The 20,674-nt window shown below is 40.7% G+C and overlaps 1 protein-coding gene across 49 annotated transcripts in view; it reads left to right on the top strand.

The window, feature by feature from the left end:
• The window catches only part of ANK2 (ankyrin 2), a 561,730-nt gene that overhangs the window by 520,486 nt on the left and 20,570 nt on the right, over positions 1 to 20,674 (top strand). For 23 of the 49 annotated variants that reach the window (XM_039542508.1, XM_039542507.1, XM_039542505.1 and 20 more), the window contains 4 exons: positions 1,660 to 1,785; positions 4,248 to 4,370; positions 8,464 to 8,496; positions 10,950 to 10,971. In XM_039542508.1, coding sequence (XP_039398442.1) covers positions 1,660 to 1,785; positions 4,248 to 4,370; positions 8,464 to 8,496; positions 10,950 to 10,971 — 304 coding nt within the window. Of the gene's footprint in view, positions 1 to 1,659; positions 1,786 to 4,247; positions 4,371 to 8,463; positions 8,497 to 10,949; positions 10,972 to 14,171; positions 19,968 to 20,674 lie in introns of all 49 variants that reach the window. The other 26 variants (XM_039542463.1, XM_039542469.1, XM_039542478.1 and 23 more) reach the window with 3 other exon arrangements.

Here is a 20,674-nt window from a genome sequence, read left to right as displayed (position 1 = left end):
AGCAGGTTTGATAAATATTCATGTTTGATATTGAACATAGAAAAGCCTTTCTGGGTGGATATTAGCGCTGTTTGTTAAATGCTTTACTGGCTGAGTCAGCTCCTTTAAAATTAATGACAAGCAGGAAATGGATAAAGCACAGCGCATTCTGCCTCCTGACAAATACTTTTTTTCTGCTCTAATTCCCACCATGCATAAATGATTTCTCAGGTTCAGTGTCTGGTGCTCAAGGCTGTGATAGGCAATCTTTTTCAGATTGATAAATCTGCAATTTTGCAGATTGATAAAATAGGTACTTATTACATTGGCAAAGCTAAATTACTGGGAGGTAGAAGTAAGAAGGGCCCTTTGAATGTGCTGTTAGCTTGTTTGGGGTGACTCCAAAAGCTGTGATGAAGTGAGTTCCCAGGTCTGAGGAAGGGTCATATAAATAGCTACCAGGAGATATAAGCAGTATCATAGAGGCATCCCAGACATTCACTTGAGGCCTGGTTTTCAGAAGTACTGAATGCTCACAACTTCAGTGGGAGCCAATGGGATCTGCAAGTGCACAACCCCTCTGAAAATTGGGCCTATGGAGCCCAGGACAAAAGCTTCAGCTCTAAGACTGTTCCAACTAGATTGGATCCTTATGGTCACCCTGCTGCAGAATAAAGAAACTATGGAATTATTTGAATTGACCAAGAAGGTAAAATGTGTAACCTCACAATACTTTTAGGCCATGGCTACACTTGCAAATTTGCAGCGCTGCAGCAGGGTGTGAAAACACACCCTCTCCAGCGCTGCAAATTGCGGCGCTGCAAAGCGCCAGTGTGGTCAAAGCCCCAGCGCTGGGAGCCAGTGTGGTCAAAGCTCCCAGCGCTGTACGTTATTCCCCACAGGGAGGTGGAGTACGGACAGCGCTGGGAGAGCTCTCCCCCAGCGCTGGCGCTTTGACTACACTTAGCGGCAGCGCTTTGAAGTGCAAGTGTAGCCATAGCCTCAGCCTAATTTGCTACATTCCAGCACAAAATTGGGATCCTGAGTTTGCTCATGGACTAAGATCTTTCCTTAAACTGTAGTGGTGAACACAGAGTGACTGACCCCTTTAAGAGCGAGAAGGGTCCAGTGCACCTGTGACTTTGTCAGCTGCCACCCAGGTGTGGTTAAGAGAATGAAACAGTGGTAGAGTTAGCCAGAAAGAGGCAGGTGAGAGCTGAAAAGAAATCTGGGGTAGGTGCACTTGTCATCCTGTGGCATGATGCTAGAGGGTGCCCTGGATGAGGGCCACCATATGGTAACCAGTTTAGTGCAGTATGCTGAAAAATGCACACATTCTTGTAAATGGAAAATCTGCACAGGTTCTTAGAACACAAAGCATTGTTCTCATTTGTAATTGCTTTTCACTACTCTTAGGAAGTGAAACTAGTATGATATTCAAAATTAGAACTGAGGTAAATAATCTGAAATGTGTCTTCACATATTCTGGATAATGCTAGATGGCAACACTAATGCTGAGTGTTGAGATCACTGTATTCTGAAAATTTTAAGATTGATTCAACTCAATGCAGAATTATGCTTACATAAGGATAAATCAAAATCTTGTAGAAATGAATATTGAACATGGCTGTTGATATTATTTTTTTGGGGGGGGGGGGTTCTTTTTTTAACTCCACATAGGTATTAGAAGGAAAGCCTATCTACGTTGACTGCTTTGGCAATCTGGTGCCACTAACAAAAAGTGGGCAACATCATATATTCAGTTTTTATGCCTTCAAAGAAAATAGACTTCCACTGTTCGTCAAGGTAATGGAATAACTTCAGTTATGGACTGTGGTTTTATTCAGGGTTGGCTCTGGGTTTTCAATATACTTGTCAGTCTGGAAAATGTCCATCCCACAGTTTCCCCACCTTCTCATATAAGAAATACTGAAATAAGTATTTTGTTGATATGAGCAACCACTGCTTTCTGTTGTCTGGTAGGGCAAACCAGACTTTATCGAATACAGTGGTCCCAAATCTGGGTAAAAATGCACTGTATGTCTACTAATCTGTGGCTATATCACTCTCATCAGTGCATGGCATACTTATACTTATAGTGATGCATTTCAGACTTCAGTGTTGTGTCTTTTGGAATACTGCTCTCTACCTAATGAGATGAAGGAACAGCTCCATTAGTCCTTATGTTTTATTTTTCCACGTTTGATTGGTCCATTTGCAAGTGCAGTCCTCTGTTTTACAGAAATACATTGTGACAGAAGGAAACACTTATGCAAGGCAGCAAGTGCATTTACATAACTGGGAAAATCCTCTTAATACTCCTGTATTCCAACTTTGCTATTTGCGGTAGTAGATAAGCATTAGATCCCTGATACTAAGTGGTTTGACTGTGGTTCACGGGAAAGCTGCAAATACTTGCTGGCTGAATTGTACTGGTGCTGGGCTTACTACTTATCACACCAAAATCATATAAATACAGCTGTAGTTCTTCAACTGGTCTATAGATATTCTTCAACTCTGGGCCCAATCTTACTCCCACTGAAGGAAATGCAAAACGCCCTTTGACTTCAATGTGAGCAGTAATGAGTCCTTTATGTATATTTCAAATTATGCTGCTTCATCCACTGCCTTCATAGGGTCTCAAGTGGAGGAGCAAGCTGATTGTGATAACAGCTGTAGTGATGCTCTCACTAAAATCCATGTTACTAGCATGGAGACCTACTGGCATGGATCTGCTATGCTTACGGTTACCTCTGACAAATGCACTTCTTTCCTTTCAGAGGGCTTCAGTTGTAGTTTTACTTTTGAAAATTGTCATGTCAGTAGCACTAGAAACTGAAGAACTCAGCCCAGACAAAAGCACTTTCATAGGCAATGCAGAGCAGATTTCCCCACAATTTCCTGGCAATGGGTTTCAAAGCCGTCCCTAGGTGATTGTGCCCGGAGTATTGGGGTAATTCTGTATCACCAACAATGGTGCCAGGGATTACTGGGCTGAGATTGCTAAACCAGTCATTTCAGGTTCTTGTTTAAATTAAAAATGTTTAATAATCTCTGTGATGTAAAATTAATTTAGCTAGTCAGATGTACAGATGGGGATTAATTGAGAAAGTGAACTTTTGGAAAGCATCTACAATTATAGATAGGTTAGTCATAACCAAGGAACACCCTCTTGTGTCACCTCCCCACCACACAGCTCATTATTGTATGAATGTCTGCCTTATATAGAACTGAATCAGCTGTGTTTATGTCACATACTGCTGGCTTCACATGGTTGTGACCCATCCTGAATTTTCTAATACAGTCCTGAAAGTATGTCATGGGGCTCTGCATCCTGTATATTCAGGTTAATAGAAGTATGTAACCACGTGGCTATATTTAAGACTAATTTTTGTCATTTGGCCTTGGTGATTAAATCCGTAATGAGGTATAATTCTTTTATTTGTATGTACTTCCCTAGACTGTTTACAGAACTTAAAAACACTTCATATTTGAAGTCCTAAATGTTGCATGTCCAGTTCTGCCTTTCAGATGTGATACACGAGGATCTTCCAAGATTTACTTCAAAGTCTCAGAACATCTCAGGATCTCATATAATTTTTTGTTTCATGGGTTATACAGTGGTCACACTTAAATAACTTGCAGCTTTTTCAGAGATATTCCAGCAGTAGTCTCAATTTTAAGTACACTGAATATGACTTTAATTGCTAAGGTATTTTGAAATAGAAGAAAACTTTTAAGTGTGACCTTTGTCACTCTCTCCCTATAACAGCAGCTAAATGGTCAATTGCTGTCTTTTGTTACTAATGAAGTCAAGAAGCAGCAGTTGATGACGATCTACCTAGGAAAATACAAGTGCATGTATAGATTATGGTGGTGGTATGTGTGAATTTTGAAGGTTTTTATTTTATAGATTAATTAAAAAATGCCCTAACATCAGTATGTCAGTGAAAAACAGAGTTAGTGCAGGTTATCATGAGAGTGTAGTCACAGTGCAATTACTATCTCAAACTGCATTGTGTGAGTAAGTCATTATTACTTACTTCAAAGTGTCTAAATTATTTTGCTGATCTCTCCTGTTTTTCACATATATACACATACTCAAATATATAACAAACCAGAACAACAACACAATAAACATACATCTACATACATGAAGGAGCTTTTTTCCAGATCTAATCTCTACCTGTAACTAGTTTTGACACTGCATGTGGAATACAGGGGGCAGCTAAAGTACAGATTAAACTTTTATATCTTTGCTGCATTAGGTACGAGACTCCACTCAAGAACCTTGTGGGCGACTATCATTTATGAAGGAGCCAAAATCTACAAGAGGGCTAGTCCATCAAGCCATCTGCAACTTAAATATCACATTGCCACTTTACACAAAGGTAATGTCAACTGTACTGTATCAGAGCTTTATAGAAGTTTTTTGTCTAGGATCATCAGTGTCACAGCACAACCAGGAGGGCAAAAGATTGATAAAGACTCATAATTTAGGGCACGTTTTCTCTAAACTCAAGTCAGTCTGACATACAGCTGTGGTGGTTCATGTCCACACTGCTCTTCTTCTGTCGCTAGTGCACATCCTCACTAGGAGCGCTTTCACCAATTTAAGAGGGGCAGTGTGGGGGATTGAAAGCCAGAGTTTTGAGCTCGACGTGCGGCTCGCTGCTCCTAACCAGGAGCCTGGCTGCCCCACTCCTGGCTCCCTACTACCCATCAGGAATGGGACAGCCGCACCGGGTTTCTCGACTCCCTGCTCCCCACTGGGAGCATGGCAGATGACCGGACTCCAGGAGCAGAGCTCCCTGCCAGGCACAGTCATGCTCCCCATGGGGAGCAGGGAGTCAAGAGCTCGGGGAGGCTCCTGGCAGGGAGATCTGTGCCTGGTGTCCAGTCGATTGCCCCATTCCCAGCAGGGAGTGGGGAGCCAAGAAGCCCGGTGTGGCTGCCCTGTTCCTGGTGGGGAAATTAGAAGCCCAGGGTGGGCAGCTGTGCTTCCAGTGCAGGATCTGCGCCCAGAGTCCAGTCAGCTGCCATGCTCCCAGCAAGGAGCGGGAAGCTGAGAGCCCAGGCAGCAGCCCGGATCGGAGTACAGAGCCGGGAGCTTGGGCAACAGCCTGACTGAGAGGAGAGGGGGGAGCCAGGGGGGGGGGGGGCCTGGGAATCGGGGATGGGGGAGCCTGAGTCAGGAGCCTGGGTGGCAGCCCAGCTTGTAGCAAAGATCAAGCAGCAGCCTGGCTGGGGATCCCAGGAGCTGGCGTCTTGTCAGTTTCATGGCTCCAGTGGACAGAATGACAGCCAATAGATATAAGTAATGCAGTGTCTACAGGGACACTGCATCACCCTAACTATACTGACATAAGCCCTGTGCCTCTCGTGGAGGTGGAGTTACTATGTTGGTGTAGTGGGACACTTAGGCTATGTGTACACTACCGCGGTAAGTCAACCTATGCTATGCAACTCCGGCTATGTGAATAACGTAACTGAAGTCGACGTACCTTAGGTCAAGTTACTGTGGGGTCTACACCACGGAGGGTTGATGGGAGAAACTCTCCCGTCAACTTACCTTACTCTTCTCATCAGGGGTAGATTACAGGGGTCAACTGGAGAGCGAACTGCTGTCAATTTGCTAGGCCTTCACTAGACCCACTAAATCAACTGCCAGTGAATCGATCTCAGAGCGTCAGTCCTGGCTATAGTGTAGACCTGCCCTTACATTGGTGGGAGCAAGGCGATAGTGTGTACACTGACATAATTAGGTTGATGTAAGCTGCCTTAGTTGACCTAATGCTGTAGTGTAGACCAGGCCTAAGGGTTTTAGTATTAGCAAGGGGAAAATAAATAGTATTCAAAATGTTTCAGTGTATTTGAATATTGGCACAACCACTCTTGAAAACACACAATGCATATTTCACACATCACTTTGGGCGGTGGGAATATATCAGATTTTGGACCATATATCTTTCTGACCGAATTTCAAATGAAATTATTTCCATTCTTTAAGTTTATAAACATACCCTCCATTCTGGTGATGGAATAGTCCAAAAACATAAATCTGGGACACAAGGGATATGCCTAGTCTGATGTGAAGCCCATGGAAGTTAGTGGAAAGACTACCATGGACTTCAGTTGTTTTTGGAATGGGCCTAGGCTCAGCTTGGTCTCCATGCACAAATTATATTGAAACTAATGACAATTATGTCCAGTGATAAAACACAGAACTGGAAATCAGTGAGGAGGCCTAGGTGCCATTCCCAACTTTACCAAAGACTTCCTATGTGATAGCGGTAAATTGCTTAACCACTCTGTGCCCTAGTGCCTTCTTTATAGAAATGGAGTTCCTATTCAAGCCCGCCTCTCACAGGGTTATATAAGAATAAATATATTAATATCTATAATGCATATTACAGTAAATCCTCACTTAACATTGTAGTTATGTTCCTGAAAAATGCAACTTTAAGTGAAATGATGTTAAGTGAATCCAATTTCCCCATAAGAATTAATGTGGGGGAAGGGGAGGGGCTAGGTTCCAGGGAATTTTTTTCATCACACACACACACACACACACACACACACACACACACACACACACACACACACACACACACACACACACACACACACACACACACCCCCCGTATAAGTTTTCAACAATTTGATACTGTACACAGCAATGATGATTGTGAAGCTTGGTTGAGATGGGGAAGTCAGAAGGTTGAAGAGGGTGGGATATTTCCCAGGGAATGCCTTACTGCTAAATGATGAACAAGCACTAGGCTGAGCCCCGCCCCTGCTCTGTGGAGATGGGATAAGCGGGGTCAGGAGCAGGTGGGAGGGGGACACCCTGATATTAGCCCCCCACTTCCCCCCCTCTCTCTGCATAGCAAGCAGGAGGCTCCTGGGAGCAGCTCCAAGGCAGAGGGCAGGAGCAGCATATGACAGTGGGGGGAAGGACAGCTGAACTGCAGGCAATTGATAGCCTGCTGGGTGGCTGCTGAATGGGGAACTTAGGGGAGCGGAGAGCTGATAGGGGGAACCAGTCCACCCTGGTTCCAAGCCCCCACCAGCTAAGTCCAATGGGCTGCTCTTTCTGCAACCAGTGGACAAAACAGGCAGCTGCTAAATAACGTTATAAGGAAGCATTGTGCAACTTTAAACGAGCATGTTCTCTAATTGATCAGCAATGTAACAACAAAACAACGTTAACCAGGATGACTTTAAGTGAGGAGTTACTGTACATTCCTCATATATAAAGTGCCAAAAAGTTCCAAATATAGTTTTATTATTTTATTACCTGGCCATAAGAGGCTTGAAAATCGAGGTATCTTGCAATGGCATTTCCATGTCATTGACCGAACTATTTCATTGTTCATTCATGTTGTTGGACAGAAGTGAAGTTGCAATAGTTAATACACTCTAGAAGTTACAGTAGTTATAACAGCATCAAAGCTATTTCCTAAATAGGATTCTAATACAGCAGTAACGTTTTTTGCCATCTGTTCAAAACTGTCAAAAATCTGCCACAGTATGCTTAACAATATCATACTTTGCAACTGCTCTCTAACCAGAGCCTCCTCAAAGGGCATATTGATATACCTGGTGAAGGAAAGCAGCTAATAGCAAAGGCAAATAGGAAAAAGTTATTGAAAGTCAGTATTTGCCAATATTTATAAATAGTATATTTGAGCCCAACTGAGGTCCCACTGAAGTCCATGAGTCTTCTCATTCATCTCAGTGAGAGCTGGACCAGGCACTAAGAGGAATTCACCTGTTCAGAGGGCCAGCACAATTCTATTCTATCCTCCTTGTACCTCTCTAATAACCATAGTACCCGAGTGCCTTCCAGTAGCGCATTAAGTCAGACTAGCGTCTGTCTTGTGTGGTTCATTCTTTCTTACCAGATGGGCAGCCCTCTGCCCAGGGGTGAATTTCACCCTTGAAGATTAAACATGATTAGAAGAAATACATTACATTATTGTGAGATATGTTGTAGCCTACTGTAGAAGGTGCCTTGTAGTAGTCAACTGGAGCACCATATTTTTATGTATATGTTGTATGTCTCTGTCATATGGCTTAACACATCTCATAACACTTTAGTTTTGAAAGAGTTTCTCTATTAATTATTACTAAGTATTTTAAAATATTTACCCATGCTCCCTTAATATACACTGTATGTAGGAGTTCTATGATGTATACATACATTCCATAACAGGATTTAGGATACACTAGAAGCCTAAGACCCCACAAGCAGCTTTTCTGTTTGTCATTTGCTTGATGCTGCCACCTTTTATATTTAAACTGACCCTCTTCCATTTTTGACTTGTGACAACTGACTTGCAAAAACTATGCTTTTTACCTATTCTTGCCTGTTGAATTTTGTCAGAAACAATACTTTTCCTATCCTTTTCTTCTCAATATTCTGTATTTTTCCTCCTCTCTTTTTTCCTCTCTTGTTGCATGGCATTTTGGGGCTGAAAGGAATCGGAATCAGACCAAGAGCAGGAAGAAGAGGTAATTTTACAATAATGCCACTTCATCATGGCTCTGCTATTGCTTATTTCTACTAACAAGTGAGAACTAGCATACGTCTTGGAAGACTGAATGTTTTGTCCTTTTGGACATATTCTATTGTCCACTGACCTAGTGCTACTGAGATGATCTAATGAGGTTCAGTTAGGAGCACCATTCCTTATAGGTTAATCCTTAGGAAGTTCAATGAAATTCATGGTTGCTTGCAAAATGGATGGGTATAAGCGTGCAAAGATTTGTTTTGTTTTTTTACCTAGGGAAAAAAGGTATTTTGTCCAACAATAACTACAAAGGACCTTTTTTTTCCTTTTTTTTTTTTTTTGGTATTGCAAAGATTTCAATAGGTGTTTGTAGTCTCAAAGCAGTGGTGCTGGAACAGTTTGTATAGTGGGGGTGCTGAGAGCCATTGAATCAAACTGTAAACCCTGCATATGATGGAAACCACTTCAAGCTAGGAGGTGCTGCTGCACTCCCCAGCACTTCTAGTTCCAGCACCTATGTCTCAAAAACTTGCGGCCTGATTCTCTCTTGTCCCAGAGCAGTGCAGTGCAGAAGATAGAGGGTGGAGTCTAGGTGCTAGTTACACCTCCCTGATTCTCATATAGTTTAGAATTGCTACCAGGCAACTCTGCAGGACCCCAAGTGCCTGTGGCGCATGGCATAGCAGAGCTCTGCTCTGACTCCTTTGGAATAACCCTGACATGCTCTTCTACACAAGGGGAAGAGGCACAAACCCAGATCCAGCATAGTTACACCCATCAGAGTTCCGCTATGCCAGGGAAATTCTTAGTGAGAAACTGAAGCCAGATTATGGCCCCTTGTGCCACCTGAATGGCACAAAGGGCTGTAACCCACTTGAGAATCTGGACCTTTTATGACAAAATCCATGTATTTCTGAATTGGTTACTAAAGTCCAGCATACATTTATTAACCCAAAATATTATTTCAGGGGTTCTCAAACTTTTCATCCTAATAGAGAGATTTTCTGATGGGTTAGCTCCTCTTATATTTGCAATCACAATTATATCCTTCTGGCAATTACAGATATGTCTTAGGCCCTGATCCTTACATGGGGAAGTAACACTAGAAAAGTATGTATTTTTAGTTGGCTTGTATTGACGGTTACCAGCTGAAAACAGGGAGAGAGCTAAAATCATATGACCCACCCGCACCCTATGGACTACTAACATATTCTCCACGAATCACAGAACAGAGTTTGGAAACCACTATTGCAAGAATTTTAGATAACACAATTATTCAGATTACCATTTAAAAAAATAAATATTAGGGATTGGAATGATTATAATGGAATGCACTTTAGACCAGATATTCCTCTCCCATTTAAATAATTTGGCCATATTTTCAGAAATGCTCAGCACTTGGCAGGTGACAAGTGAAAGTACAGCCATATTTTTCAAGAGGTTAAAATGCGACTGATCTCTTTTGGAAATCTGGCCCAATTGTGGGTGTGAGTCATTTTTGAAAATCTATCTCCATTTAGCTATCTAATCTGATATCCTGCTTCTGTCAACTGCTGATACATGTAGGAGTTACAACTCCCTTCCCAACACCCAACAATGTTAGACTCTGAACCATGAAGCTAATTGTTTCAGTTTTTTAAAATGACCTGCCAGGGCCAATATCCCCATGTAGAATTAAAGTAATAGTTTTCATTGATTTTGTATTACTAAAATTAATTGATATGGACATAGAAGAACACTTGGGGAAATATTGTGAGATTAATTGTCCAAAAATTAGACCAATTTTAGGGAGTCTGTACTTCCCTCTGTACATCTGTGGGATTTCCACTAGCAGTGCAGTAATTACACAAAGACAATGACATTTAAATAGTGGCTTATATTAATCTATAGTTGTTCACCTAAGGTTTACCAATAGTAATGTGACCTACCAGTGATCATAAGGCAGGTCTGTATCACAATTTGTAATAATGTATTTCTCTTCTGATCACTCCCTTGAAAAGCAAGAGATAGCAGATAAAGATAATATTTTGGGGCAACATCTTGCATTTATCCACATACAGAACTCTTATTGGCTGAAATGGGAATTCTTCACACTTACCGAAGACAAACTGTGGGCCCCAGTGTTATATGCAGTATGTTTTTAGCATTACCCAATTCCATTCCTTCCATTCATTCTACCAACAGAGGTGACTCTCAGGGTTAAATGGTCAGAGTGTAGCCTCTAATTTTTCCTCACACCGTTTTGGATGTGTAAATTCCATTTACATGTGAGATTCTTTTAATTGTGCACAAATAACAATGCTGGCAGAATTCCACAGACAAAACTGTGAAAATAAAGCCAAAGGCCAACTTTGAAAATTTGCCCCTATATGTCCTTATATATACTGTACTCATATATATACGCACACCAGTGTGATATTGTAACCATTTCACTTTATCTGTGTTCTCTTTCAGGTTGACGTGACCTCAGAAAAAAGTAAGATTAAAAAAATTATAACAACTGTTTGTATGAAAGCTGGTTAAGAATAAAGAAAAGCATGAAAGAGACCGCAAGCTCTAATTGACATTACTAATAATTATAATAGTTTAAAAATGTAATAGTAAGCAATATAATAGGAATGCAGCTATTCAATTAAATCCATTTTAACTTATAAATTTATAAGTAATACCATATTAAGACAATTCATCTAAGCATTCACTTTCCTTCAACATCCCTAGAAATCCTGCTATTGCTATTATGCTTCTATAAATACCCATCCCTCCATTTTTATGTTTTTGTATGTTCATTGGCATAGTATTGTCATGTCATTTTTATCAGAGAAATGACAGTATCACTTTTTAATAAAAGCATCTCTAAACTCCCCAATATACATCATTAAGTTGATTACAAGAAACACAGGCATGTAAAAGTGATACTGTCCAAAGTAATCAGGCTGTGTAATCCCCATTACTGTGGTGAAATATGATTGGATATATGGCTTGCTTAAATACCCCCATTATGTAGTGGAGCCTGACAGTTATTAGTTGGAGTGGTAGGGATTAATGGTAGACTAATGAGAATAGACTGGCTTGGTCCTAACCTATACCAAACAAGTGTTCTACTAAATGTCTCCCTTTAATGAAGATGCAAACCCAGACAAATTTATCTGCTCAAGTTGAACAATCCTGTGATGAGAGCTGAGAGCTTTCATATGCAGCAATTTTTCCTACTAACTGCATTTTGGGGGAAAAATGACACTTGACTTGTTTCAGGGTTGTGGTCATCTTTAAAAGTGAATACAATTTAATACAGAGGAAAAAGTTCATTTCTGCCTGTTGTCTTTGGAAGTTTTGCTAGTCATCCATGTGGCACTATACACCAAATTAGAACTAGTTATTTTTAGCACCAAATTCCTGAGATATTAATCTTTCCCATTTCCCCCTTTTTTAAAATTTATTTATTTAGCACACAGTGTCCATTGTGCAATAAACTCCTTTCTAGTGTGTGAATTTTACAGGATTTAATGGTGATTATTTGCACAATGCCAAAACGATCATTTCTCTTTTGGGGTTCATAGCCGAGGCCCTGACGCTGCCAGAAGATCAGACTCCTGTGCCCATGTGGGGTTCCATGCAGACACAGTGCATTGCAAATTTAGTTTTTATTTACTGGATTAAAAGATTACTAGAAAGAAATGAAGCATTTGGAAATCCTAACTTAAAGGATTTCAAAAACAAAAAACAAGAAAAAACCCATCCCTGATGTACCAACCCTCTTCTCTTGCGGAAACTGAGTGATTTTCATAAGAACACATAGGCTTTTCAAAGAGCCTGGATGCTTAAAATCCCAGTAAAATTCCATACCAGTCAGAAGCAGCTAACTAGACCTCCAAATCTTTATCAGTACCCACTAACCTGGATCCCTGGGCCTATGTGGAAATCCATGGGAATTATGGCTGCTCCACACTACCTATTCACATTGGACAGTTGGGGTCTTAATGCCAATAATTCCCATGAACTGACAATTTGTCAAATATTATGAGGCGTGCAAGATGTTGAATTTGTCTTAAATGTCTCCAAGCAGTGCTGGAGATTTCACAAGCTTTTCTTTATATTTCATCAAACCTTAGTTGCTCTGTTAGCCTTCTCGTTTACCATAATGGGCATTTGGTAATACTATAAAACAACACAGAGATGACCTGTTAGGCTGTGAAACATAAACATCCAGTTTTACTGTGCCTGCTTCCACAGTGGAGGAATACTCTGAATTCATGAAATATAAAAAAAGTATTGCAACAGAGTGAATATTTTTTTAAACAAATGCCGATATTTGATTGCACAGAATCTTTCAGATAGTTTACTCCATCTTCAATTAATACCTTACGATACAGAAAAATATTACTCTGAATATATTGTAATTTTTTTAAAAAGCAAGAAACATTCATTACATTACAAATAAATAACAGTGGTGCTCTGGACATAACTGACATTATCCTGTACTATTTTATTCAATCAGATGCAGATTTCTTAATAATCCTTGTTCGAATTGGGCCCTGTCACAAAATATTCTCCACAAGCAATTATGCCATATCCTGAGCTGCCTACAATCCTATACTTCGTATATTGGTTGTGGAGAATAGCTAATACTTCACCACAGTATGTTGTGTTTTATTTTCATGTATTATTTTAATTTATAACCATTCTCCACCTACTGCTTTTAAGTAAGGCTACATACCCAACACCTTTGCTTTGCATGGAAATAACTTGGCTTGCATAAACTGTATGTGTGTCCAGTGTGAATGTCTGATTTTTGGTTGCCATACATTACATTTTTTGAACCTTTAAATTCACATTTAAGTTGATTCACGGTTATTTTTATTTTCCCTTCTTTTTTTTTCCCCTTCTCTTTTTTTATCCTCTATCTATACGTTATTTGTCAATGAGGATGTTCCAAGGAAAGGACCATACCTCTTGAAGCAGAAGAATGTTTGTTTCATTGTTTAGGTGTGAGATCCCCTTAGATGAAATGCCGGTTTGCAGCTGATTCAGATCTCTATATATTTGATCAGACTTTAGATTACCGCAGAATTAAATACACATAAATACAGATTTTTTTATTTTGATTAAGAAAAACAAATGCATACTTCTACCCAAATATTATTCTGACAGTTTGCTACCACTGGCTTTCACTTAGAGGAAATCGACTTTCAACCAATTTTAATGGGTTTTTTTGTTTGTTTGCTTGCCTTTTTTCTTTCTTTTTTTTTTTGCTTTTTTCTGTTGTTTTTTTTAATTTGAACATTGATCTATAACATCCAAACAATCTTGAGATGTCTATCTGTGTAATTTCACTGTGTTCCCGCATTGTTTTTTATTTTTAATTTTTGTTATTGTTGTAATTTTTATGTTGTCCTGATAATTTGGTTTGTTGAGCTTTGGTGGTGTTGTATGTGTGGATGTGCAATAGTGGGAAAATTAAGCAAGTTATTTCCTGCCCATTTTCCTTTTCAGTTTTTTTTCCTGTTAGCTTTGCTTTGCTCTTGTATCCTCAGATCTTGTGGATCCACCATGCCCAGCCCATTTTGTTGACCTTCCTACCAATGCAACCAAAGACTGTCATTTTCAGTCCTGATTACATTTTTCAATCTCTATTTTTGATTTCCATTTTACTTTCAATGTTTTTCATTCACATCAAAGATGATGACGAGACAGAATCTACAGAAACATCTATCCTGAAAAGCCACCTGGTTAATGAAGTCCCAGTACTAGCCAGTCCAGACTTGCTATCTGAAGTTTCTGAGATGAAACAAGATTTGATCAAAATGACTGCCATCTTGACAACTGACCCTTCTGATCAGTCAGGTTCCATTAAGGTGAAAGATCTTGGGAAAGCCACTGAAGAAGAGCCAGGAGAGCCTTTTGAAATTGTGGAAAGAGTGAAAGAGGACTTAGAGAAAGTAAATGAAATTCTCAGACGTGGAACCTACACAAGAGAAGAACATATACTGCCGAGGTCCCATTCTGGACGAGAGTTAGTGGAAGAGGAATGGGTTATTGTCAGTGATGAAGAAATTGAAGAGGCCAGACAAAATGCTCCTTTAGAAGCCATTGAACCAGCCTGTATAGAACTTAAGATAGGAGAAGGAACAACAGAGATAAGAAAGAAAGACATGACAGGAATGGTAGACTATCTTACCGAGGATTTAAAAACCTATGTATCTCTTCATGAGGTGCAGCCACAAATATTCCAAGAAGATTTAGTAGGAGAGAGATTTGAAGCTGTTGTTATAAGCAGGGGTTCTGAAAAAGGAGGACAGGGCTCTCCAACAGCTGAAACTCAAGGTACACAGGAACAACGCAAACCAGCCCTGGAAATTAAAAAACCAATTAGGAGGAAATTAAAAGATAAACAAAGGCAAAAGGCAGGAGAGGGAGAGACACAAAGCAGTGAAGAACCATCAGGACTAACAAAGTTCAGTTCTGAGGAGTCATTAGATGATGAGCCAGGTTTAACACCTGCAGCTGTTCCTAATGTTAGCGCTGTATCCCCTGTAATAGAAGAAACGCCTATTGGCTCCATAAAAGACAAAGTAAAAGCTCTTCAGAAGCGAGTGGAAGATGAACAGAAAGTACGTTCAAAACTGCCTGTCAGAATCCAACCAAAAGAAATCACTACTGAGAGGCCTGTTAGAAGGCCAGTGCAAGCTAAAAAAATAGTGCACAAAGCACAGCCACCTGTTTCACCCTCAGCTAAAACAGAAAGACTTGAAGAGACTATGTCAGTCCGGGAGCTGATGAAAGCCTTCCAGTCAGGGCAAGATCCATCCAAGAATAAATCTGGACTGTTTGAGCACAAAGCTATCAAACAAAAGCAGCAGCTCTCTGACAAAGAACCAACTCAGAGAGAAGCAGTTTATTTAGAACGTGAAACAGAAGAGGTACCACCGCCTAGGAGAACAAACAAAAAAGGTAGCCCGCCAGCCAAACAAACCAGAGTCCTTAAGATAGATAAAGATTCCCCATCAAAAAAAGGACCAAAAGCTTCTTTTGATTGCGCTAAAGAGGAGCCTGTAGATAAAGACCAGGTAAAAGAACAGAGCTATAAAAGAACTGAACTTTCCTCTCCAGTATTTAATGAAGAAAGTTCCAAGGAGGCAGCAATTGTGAAGGAAAGTACAGCTGAAGATGACCAAGGAGACACTGACTTCCAGATCAGCCCGGACAGAAAAACCTCAACTGACTTTTCTGATGTCATTAAAGAAGAGCTTGAGAATAATGACAAGTACCAGCAGTTCCGACATCTTTCAATCACTGAGGAGGGAGAACTTCACTTAGAGCAAGTACTGACCAGTCCTTTCAATGTCACCTTCCCATCAGAGTATGTGAAAGATGGCTTCCTACCTGCTCTCTCCTTGCAAAGTGGTGCTTTTGATAGTAGCTCAGAAAGCCTTAAACATGAAGGTGTAGCAGATTCTCCTGGTAGCCTACTTGAGGGAACCCCTCAGATCAGCTCTGAGGAAAGTTATAAGCATGAGGGTCTGGCAGAGACTCCAGAAACAAGCCCTGAAAGTCTGTCTTTCTCACCAAAGAAAACTGATGAGGAAATTGGAGAAACAAAAGAATCCACTACGGTGCACAGAGCAGCAGAGACATGTTCGCCAAAGGAACTCTCGCCAATGAAAGGTGAAAGAGGTCTTGCTGCAGAACAGCTAACTGCAGATACTGAAGCTATCAAATCTCATTCTGATCAAATATCAGAACAGGTACCTTCAGCCCCTGAGAAAGGGGCAGGCAAACTTACAGATAGTAGCTCAGCTTCCATTATGAAAGATGTTAGCAGTGCAAAAGAATCCAAAAGCACTGAACACACACATGTAACTAAATCTTCTGAAATGTATGACAGCTGTTTAGAGAAAGATATGACAGGTGAACATCATGTTGTTAGAAGTCCCCAAGGGTTGGAACTTTCCCTTCCTAGTCATCACAGTGAAAGCTTTAGTCCAGTGGCAGATGAATCCCTGGCTATAAGTCATAAAGACTCATTGGAAGCAAGCCCAGTGCTGGAAGATAACTCATCACACAAAACACCCGATTCCCTGGAGCCTAGCCCTATGAAAGAGTCGCCATGCCGTGATTCACTTGAAAGCAGCCCTGTAGAACAAAAAACAAAGGCTGGCATTCTTACAGGACAGGTTCCCCTTCAGTCTTTCCCTACCAGAGCAGAAATGTTCCCAGAGCTGGCATCTATGCGTTCCAGAATTCTCCGCGACCCTGATGGAAGTGCTGAAGATGACAGTTTAGAACAAACATCCCTCATGGAGAGTTCTGGGAAAAGTCCTCTTTCACCTGACACTCCTAGCTCTGAAGAAATTAGCTATGAAATTACACCCAAATCTGCAGACTCGCAGGCACTGTCAAATATATCTAAGTCAGCCACAATCCCTGAAGTCAGTGAAGAACCAGAGGATGATTCCGAAAGTGAACCAAAGAAGAGGCTCACTCCGGAAGAGGAGATGTTTAAAATGGTGACCAAAATAAAAATGTTTGATGAATTGGAACAAGAAGCAAAACAGAAAAGAGAGTACATAAAAGATAAAAAGCAAGAGGAATCTTCAATTCCTGATTCAGGTGTTACATGTGAAAATGAAGTACCAGAGCCAACACCCATTGAAGAAAAACATATACCTACAGTAGTGATGTCTTCTGCGGACACTAGAAAAAGTTCTTCCTCTTCTGAAAGTGAGCCAGAATTGACTCAGCTGAAAAAAGAAGCTGACTCAGGCCTCTTAATGGAACCTGTAATTCGAGTGCAACCTCCTTCACCACATCTATCTGTTGTAGACTCCAGTTCCAGCCCTGAAGAAGCAGGATTTCAACCTATTGACCCCAAACAACATGTTTTCAGGATGGAGTATAAATCAGAATCAGATAAGCCAATAAAGGGAGACAAAGAGGAACCATCTGAGTTTGGTGATAGCTGTAAAGCTTCTACTGAAGAATCAAATATTTTTCACTCTGATGCTGGTATCATAGCAGAAACTGATGAATCAAAGTGTTGTTATAGTACAGATGAAAGTGAAACAGTTAGCCCTAATGGCCCAGTGATCCGACTTGATGGTGCTTTCTATCATGCAGTTGGTGACGATGCTCAAAAAGAAGTTTGGGTTCATCAGCCATTCCCAGCACTACAGCAACACCATGCTTCTCAGAAACAGACTGATGCAGCAGGAAAGTTAACCCATGAAGACCTCAGTGCTTCAGGGGATGCGTCTGGGAAAGTATATGGTCCCTTTGGACATGATACTTCTCATAGTTCTGCATCACAAGATGATGCATTGGCTGAAGATGTTTCCCCTGTATGCTCTACTTTGGGAAGTGGTTTGACAAAATTGGACAAAGAGTTTGAGACATGCCAAAGTGTTTCTTATAGTGAGGAGCCTTCCACAGAATGTTCATCCCTTACCACTATAAAGGATGAATTTGAAGGCTATGCAGCAGATACTGATGAAAGTGGTGCTCCACGTATAACAAGCCCATATGAAAATGTCCCTTCTGAACATTTTTTCACTATCTGTGAAAGTAGGATAGAAACTGATACAAGGCAGATGACAAGTGCATCATCCAGAGATGCTCATTCTGCTGAAGTAGAAACAACGATTGAGGAAACATTAGTGGCAGGTTCCCGTAGCAGACATGCTCCTTCAGGTGAAGATCAAACTTCAGAAGAGGTGTATATGGAAATAGAGTCAAAACAGAAAATATCAACTTCAGTGCCTTCAACAGCAGACCCCACAGCATTAGATCAAACCGCCCTTCAGTATATAAAAGATGAAGCTGAAAAACTGATCAGCCAAGTGGTCATCACCAAAACAGATGTGGATTCTGACAGGTGGAGTGAAATACGTGAAGACGATGAAGCTTTTGAGGCGCGGGTGAAAGAGGAGGAGCAAAAGATTTTTGGTTTAATGGTGGACAGGCGGTCACAGGGTACAACGCCTGATACCACACCAGCCAGGACACCCACAGAAGAAGGGACACCAACTAGTGAACAAAACCCTTTTCTCTTCCAGGAAGGAAAGTTGTTTGAAATGACTCGAAGTGGAGCCATTGACATGACCAAAAGGAACTATGCAGATGAAAGCTTTCACTTTTTCCAAGTGGGGCAGCAGTCTCAAGAAGAAGTTTCTTTATCTGACGAAATGAAAGAGGCTGCAGAGATGGAATCTCTTAAACTAGAGAGATCACCAGCTCCATTTGCACCTTCAGAATCAGATGAAACTGATATACAGGGAAAAGATGCACTTACAATAGCATCACCAGTATCTGAGCCTCCTGATAAATCAGAGGAAATGACTAGCACAGGTGTCAGTGTGGACACTACAAAAGCTGAACTTAAATCTAGAATTCCCATTAAAATGGGTATTTCAGTTTCTTCAAAATCACCAAAGAAAGAGACTGCTGCCTCTGAAGCTTCTGAAGTAGATCCCTTCTCCAAGGTGGAAACTGATGATGCATTTGGCAGCAGTCAGGTGCCTTGCCCTATCTCTCCAGAGCAGTCTGTGATAGATGTACAGTTAGAGTTTTCCACAGTCACTCGGTCTGTGTATTCTGAACAGGATGATGAGTCCCCAGACTCTTCACCAGAGGAACAGAGATCCGTGATTGAAATCCCTACTGCTGTCCTTGAGAGCAGTGTGCCTTCTTCTGAAAGCAAATCCAAAATTCCTGTCAGAACAACTCCTGCTGCACCGCAGTCATTGCAACAATCAGAATATGAGATCCTACCCTCAGATGGCTTTCTGGACAGCTTGCAAGATGAAATAAAGGATGACCAAACAAAACCAAAGTCTAAAATTCCTGTCAAAGCAGCTTTCCAAAGAGCCGAGCAACAGTGTGCATACACAGAAACATCTGTCCAGAAGCCACAGTCACCCAAAGCTCTTGATATGAAACAAGATAATCGAAGCAAATCTGAATCTGATGCAAGTATTCCCATGAATCTAAAGACTAGGCGTTCAATAAAAGCTAGGAGTTATGCTGAGGTTGAAGCAGAGACCAGAGAGAGGGTGGATGAGATGAAGCTTGAGCTAGAATCAGATGATGTGACAACAGCAAGATCAAAGATATTTTCATCAAGACTGCCAGTTAAAAGCAGAAGCACCACAGCTTCCCAGAGTACTGTTAGTCCCACAAAAGAACATAAGGACTACTTTTTTGACCTTTACAAAAACTCCATAGAGTTCTTTGAAGAGATTAGTGATGAAGCTTCCAAGTTAGTGGATAGACTTACCCAGTCAGAAAGAGAACAAGAATTAATTTCAGATGATGAAAGTAGTAGCGCCCTAGAAGTTTCTGTTATTGAAAATGTGCCATCCACTGAGACTCAGCATTCAATTCCTGAAGACATCTTTGACACCAGGCCCATTTGGGACGAGTCCGTTGAGACTCAGATTGAGCGTATTCCTGATGAAAATGCCCATGACCGTGCTGAAGGTATTTGCCAGCCACTGGGATTCCTAGTGTTACGCATGTCATGAATTTTATAATTCTTTTGTGTGTGTGTGTGTGTGTGTGTGTGTGTGTGTGTGTGTGCGCGCACGCACGAGTGTGTGTGATTTGTGCAGCATTTTCTTTGAGCTTTCTGTGATTGTTAGTGCGTTTGTGTAAGCTGTGTTTGTTATTGTATTGTGTCTATATTTTCTTGTCTGGGAAACAGTCTCAAGATTGCACACTGCGAATGCTTATGGAAAGTGTTAACACAATAAGCAGAAAATCCTTTGGTAAAAATGTGATATTATTTTGCCTTTAACTCAACTGATTATTCAGGCCATGCTAGTTTTGACTTTTGGTTTTTCTTGATCCTAGATTGACCTCGTATTTTTACTAGTGATAAAATATTTCGGCAAATAAACGCGCACTGTTTTTGAAACTGGGATAGGTGCATTTTTTTTTCTTTTGCAGTTTGAGGCCTCAATACTGTTTCACATTTTAAAAATCATTAAACTTCGTTTTTTGACAGCCAGTTTCTCAAGAATGCTCCACATTTCACCAGTAACTTAATATAGTGCATAGTGATTGGTGGTGGTTTTTTCCCCCAATAAATGTTAACTTTTATATAATATCATTGAGTAGCCTCAAGGAAAATCCAATAGCTAAAACTTATAAACACGTACATACATCTGTATTCCTGTAACTAACTA

This window comes from Mauremys reevesii, linkage group 5, assembly GCF_016161935.1.
Source record: "Mauremys reevesii isolate NIE-2019 linkage group 5, ASM1616193v1, whole genome shotgun sequence".
NCBI lineage: Eukaryota > Metazoa > Chordata > Testudines > Geoemydidae > Mauremys > Mauremys reevesii.
Note: the sequence above shows the minus strand (reverse complement) of the source record. Positions and strands in the feature narration are given on the sequence as shown.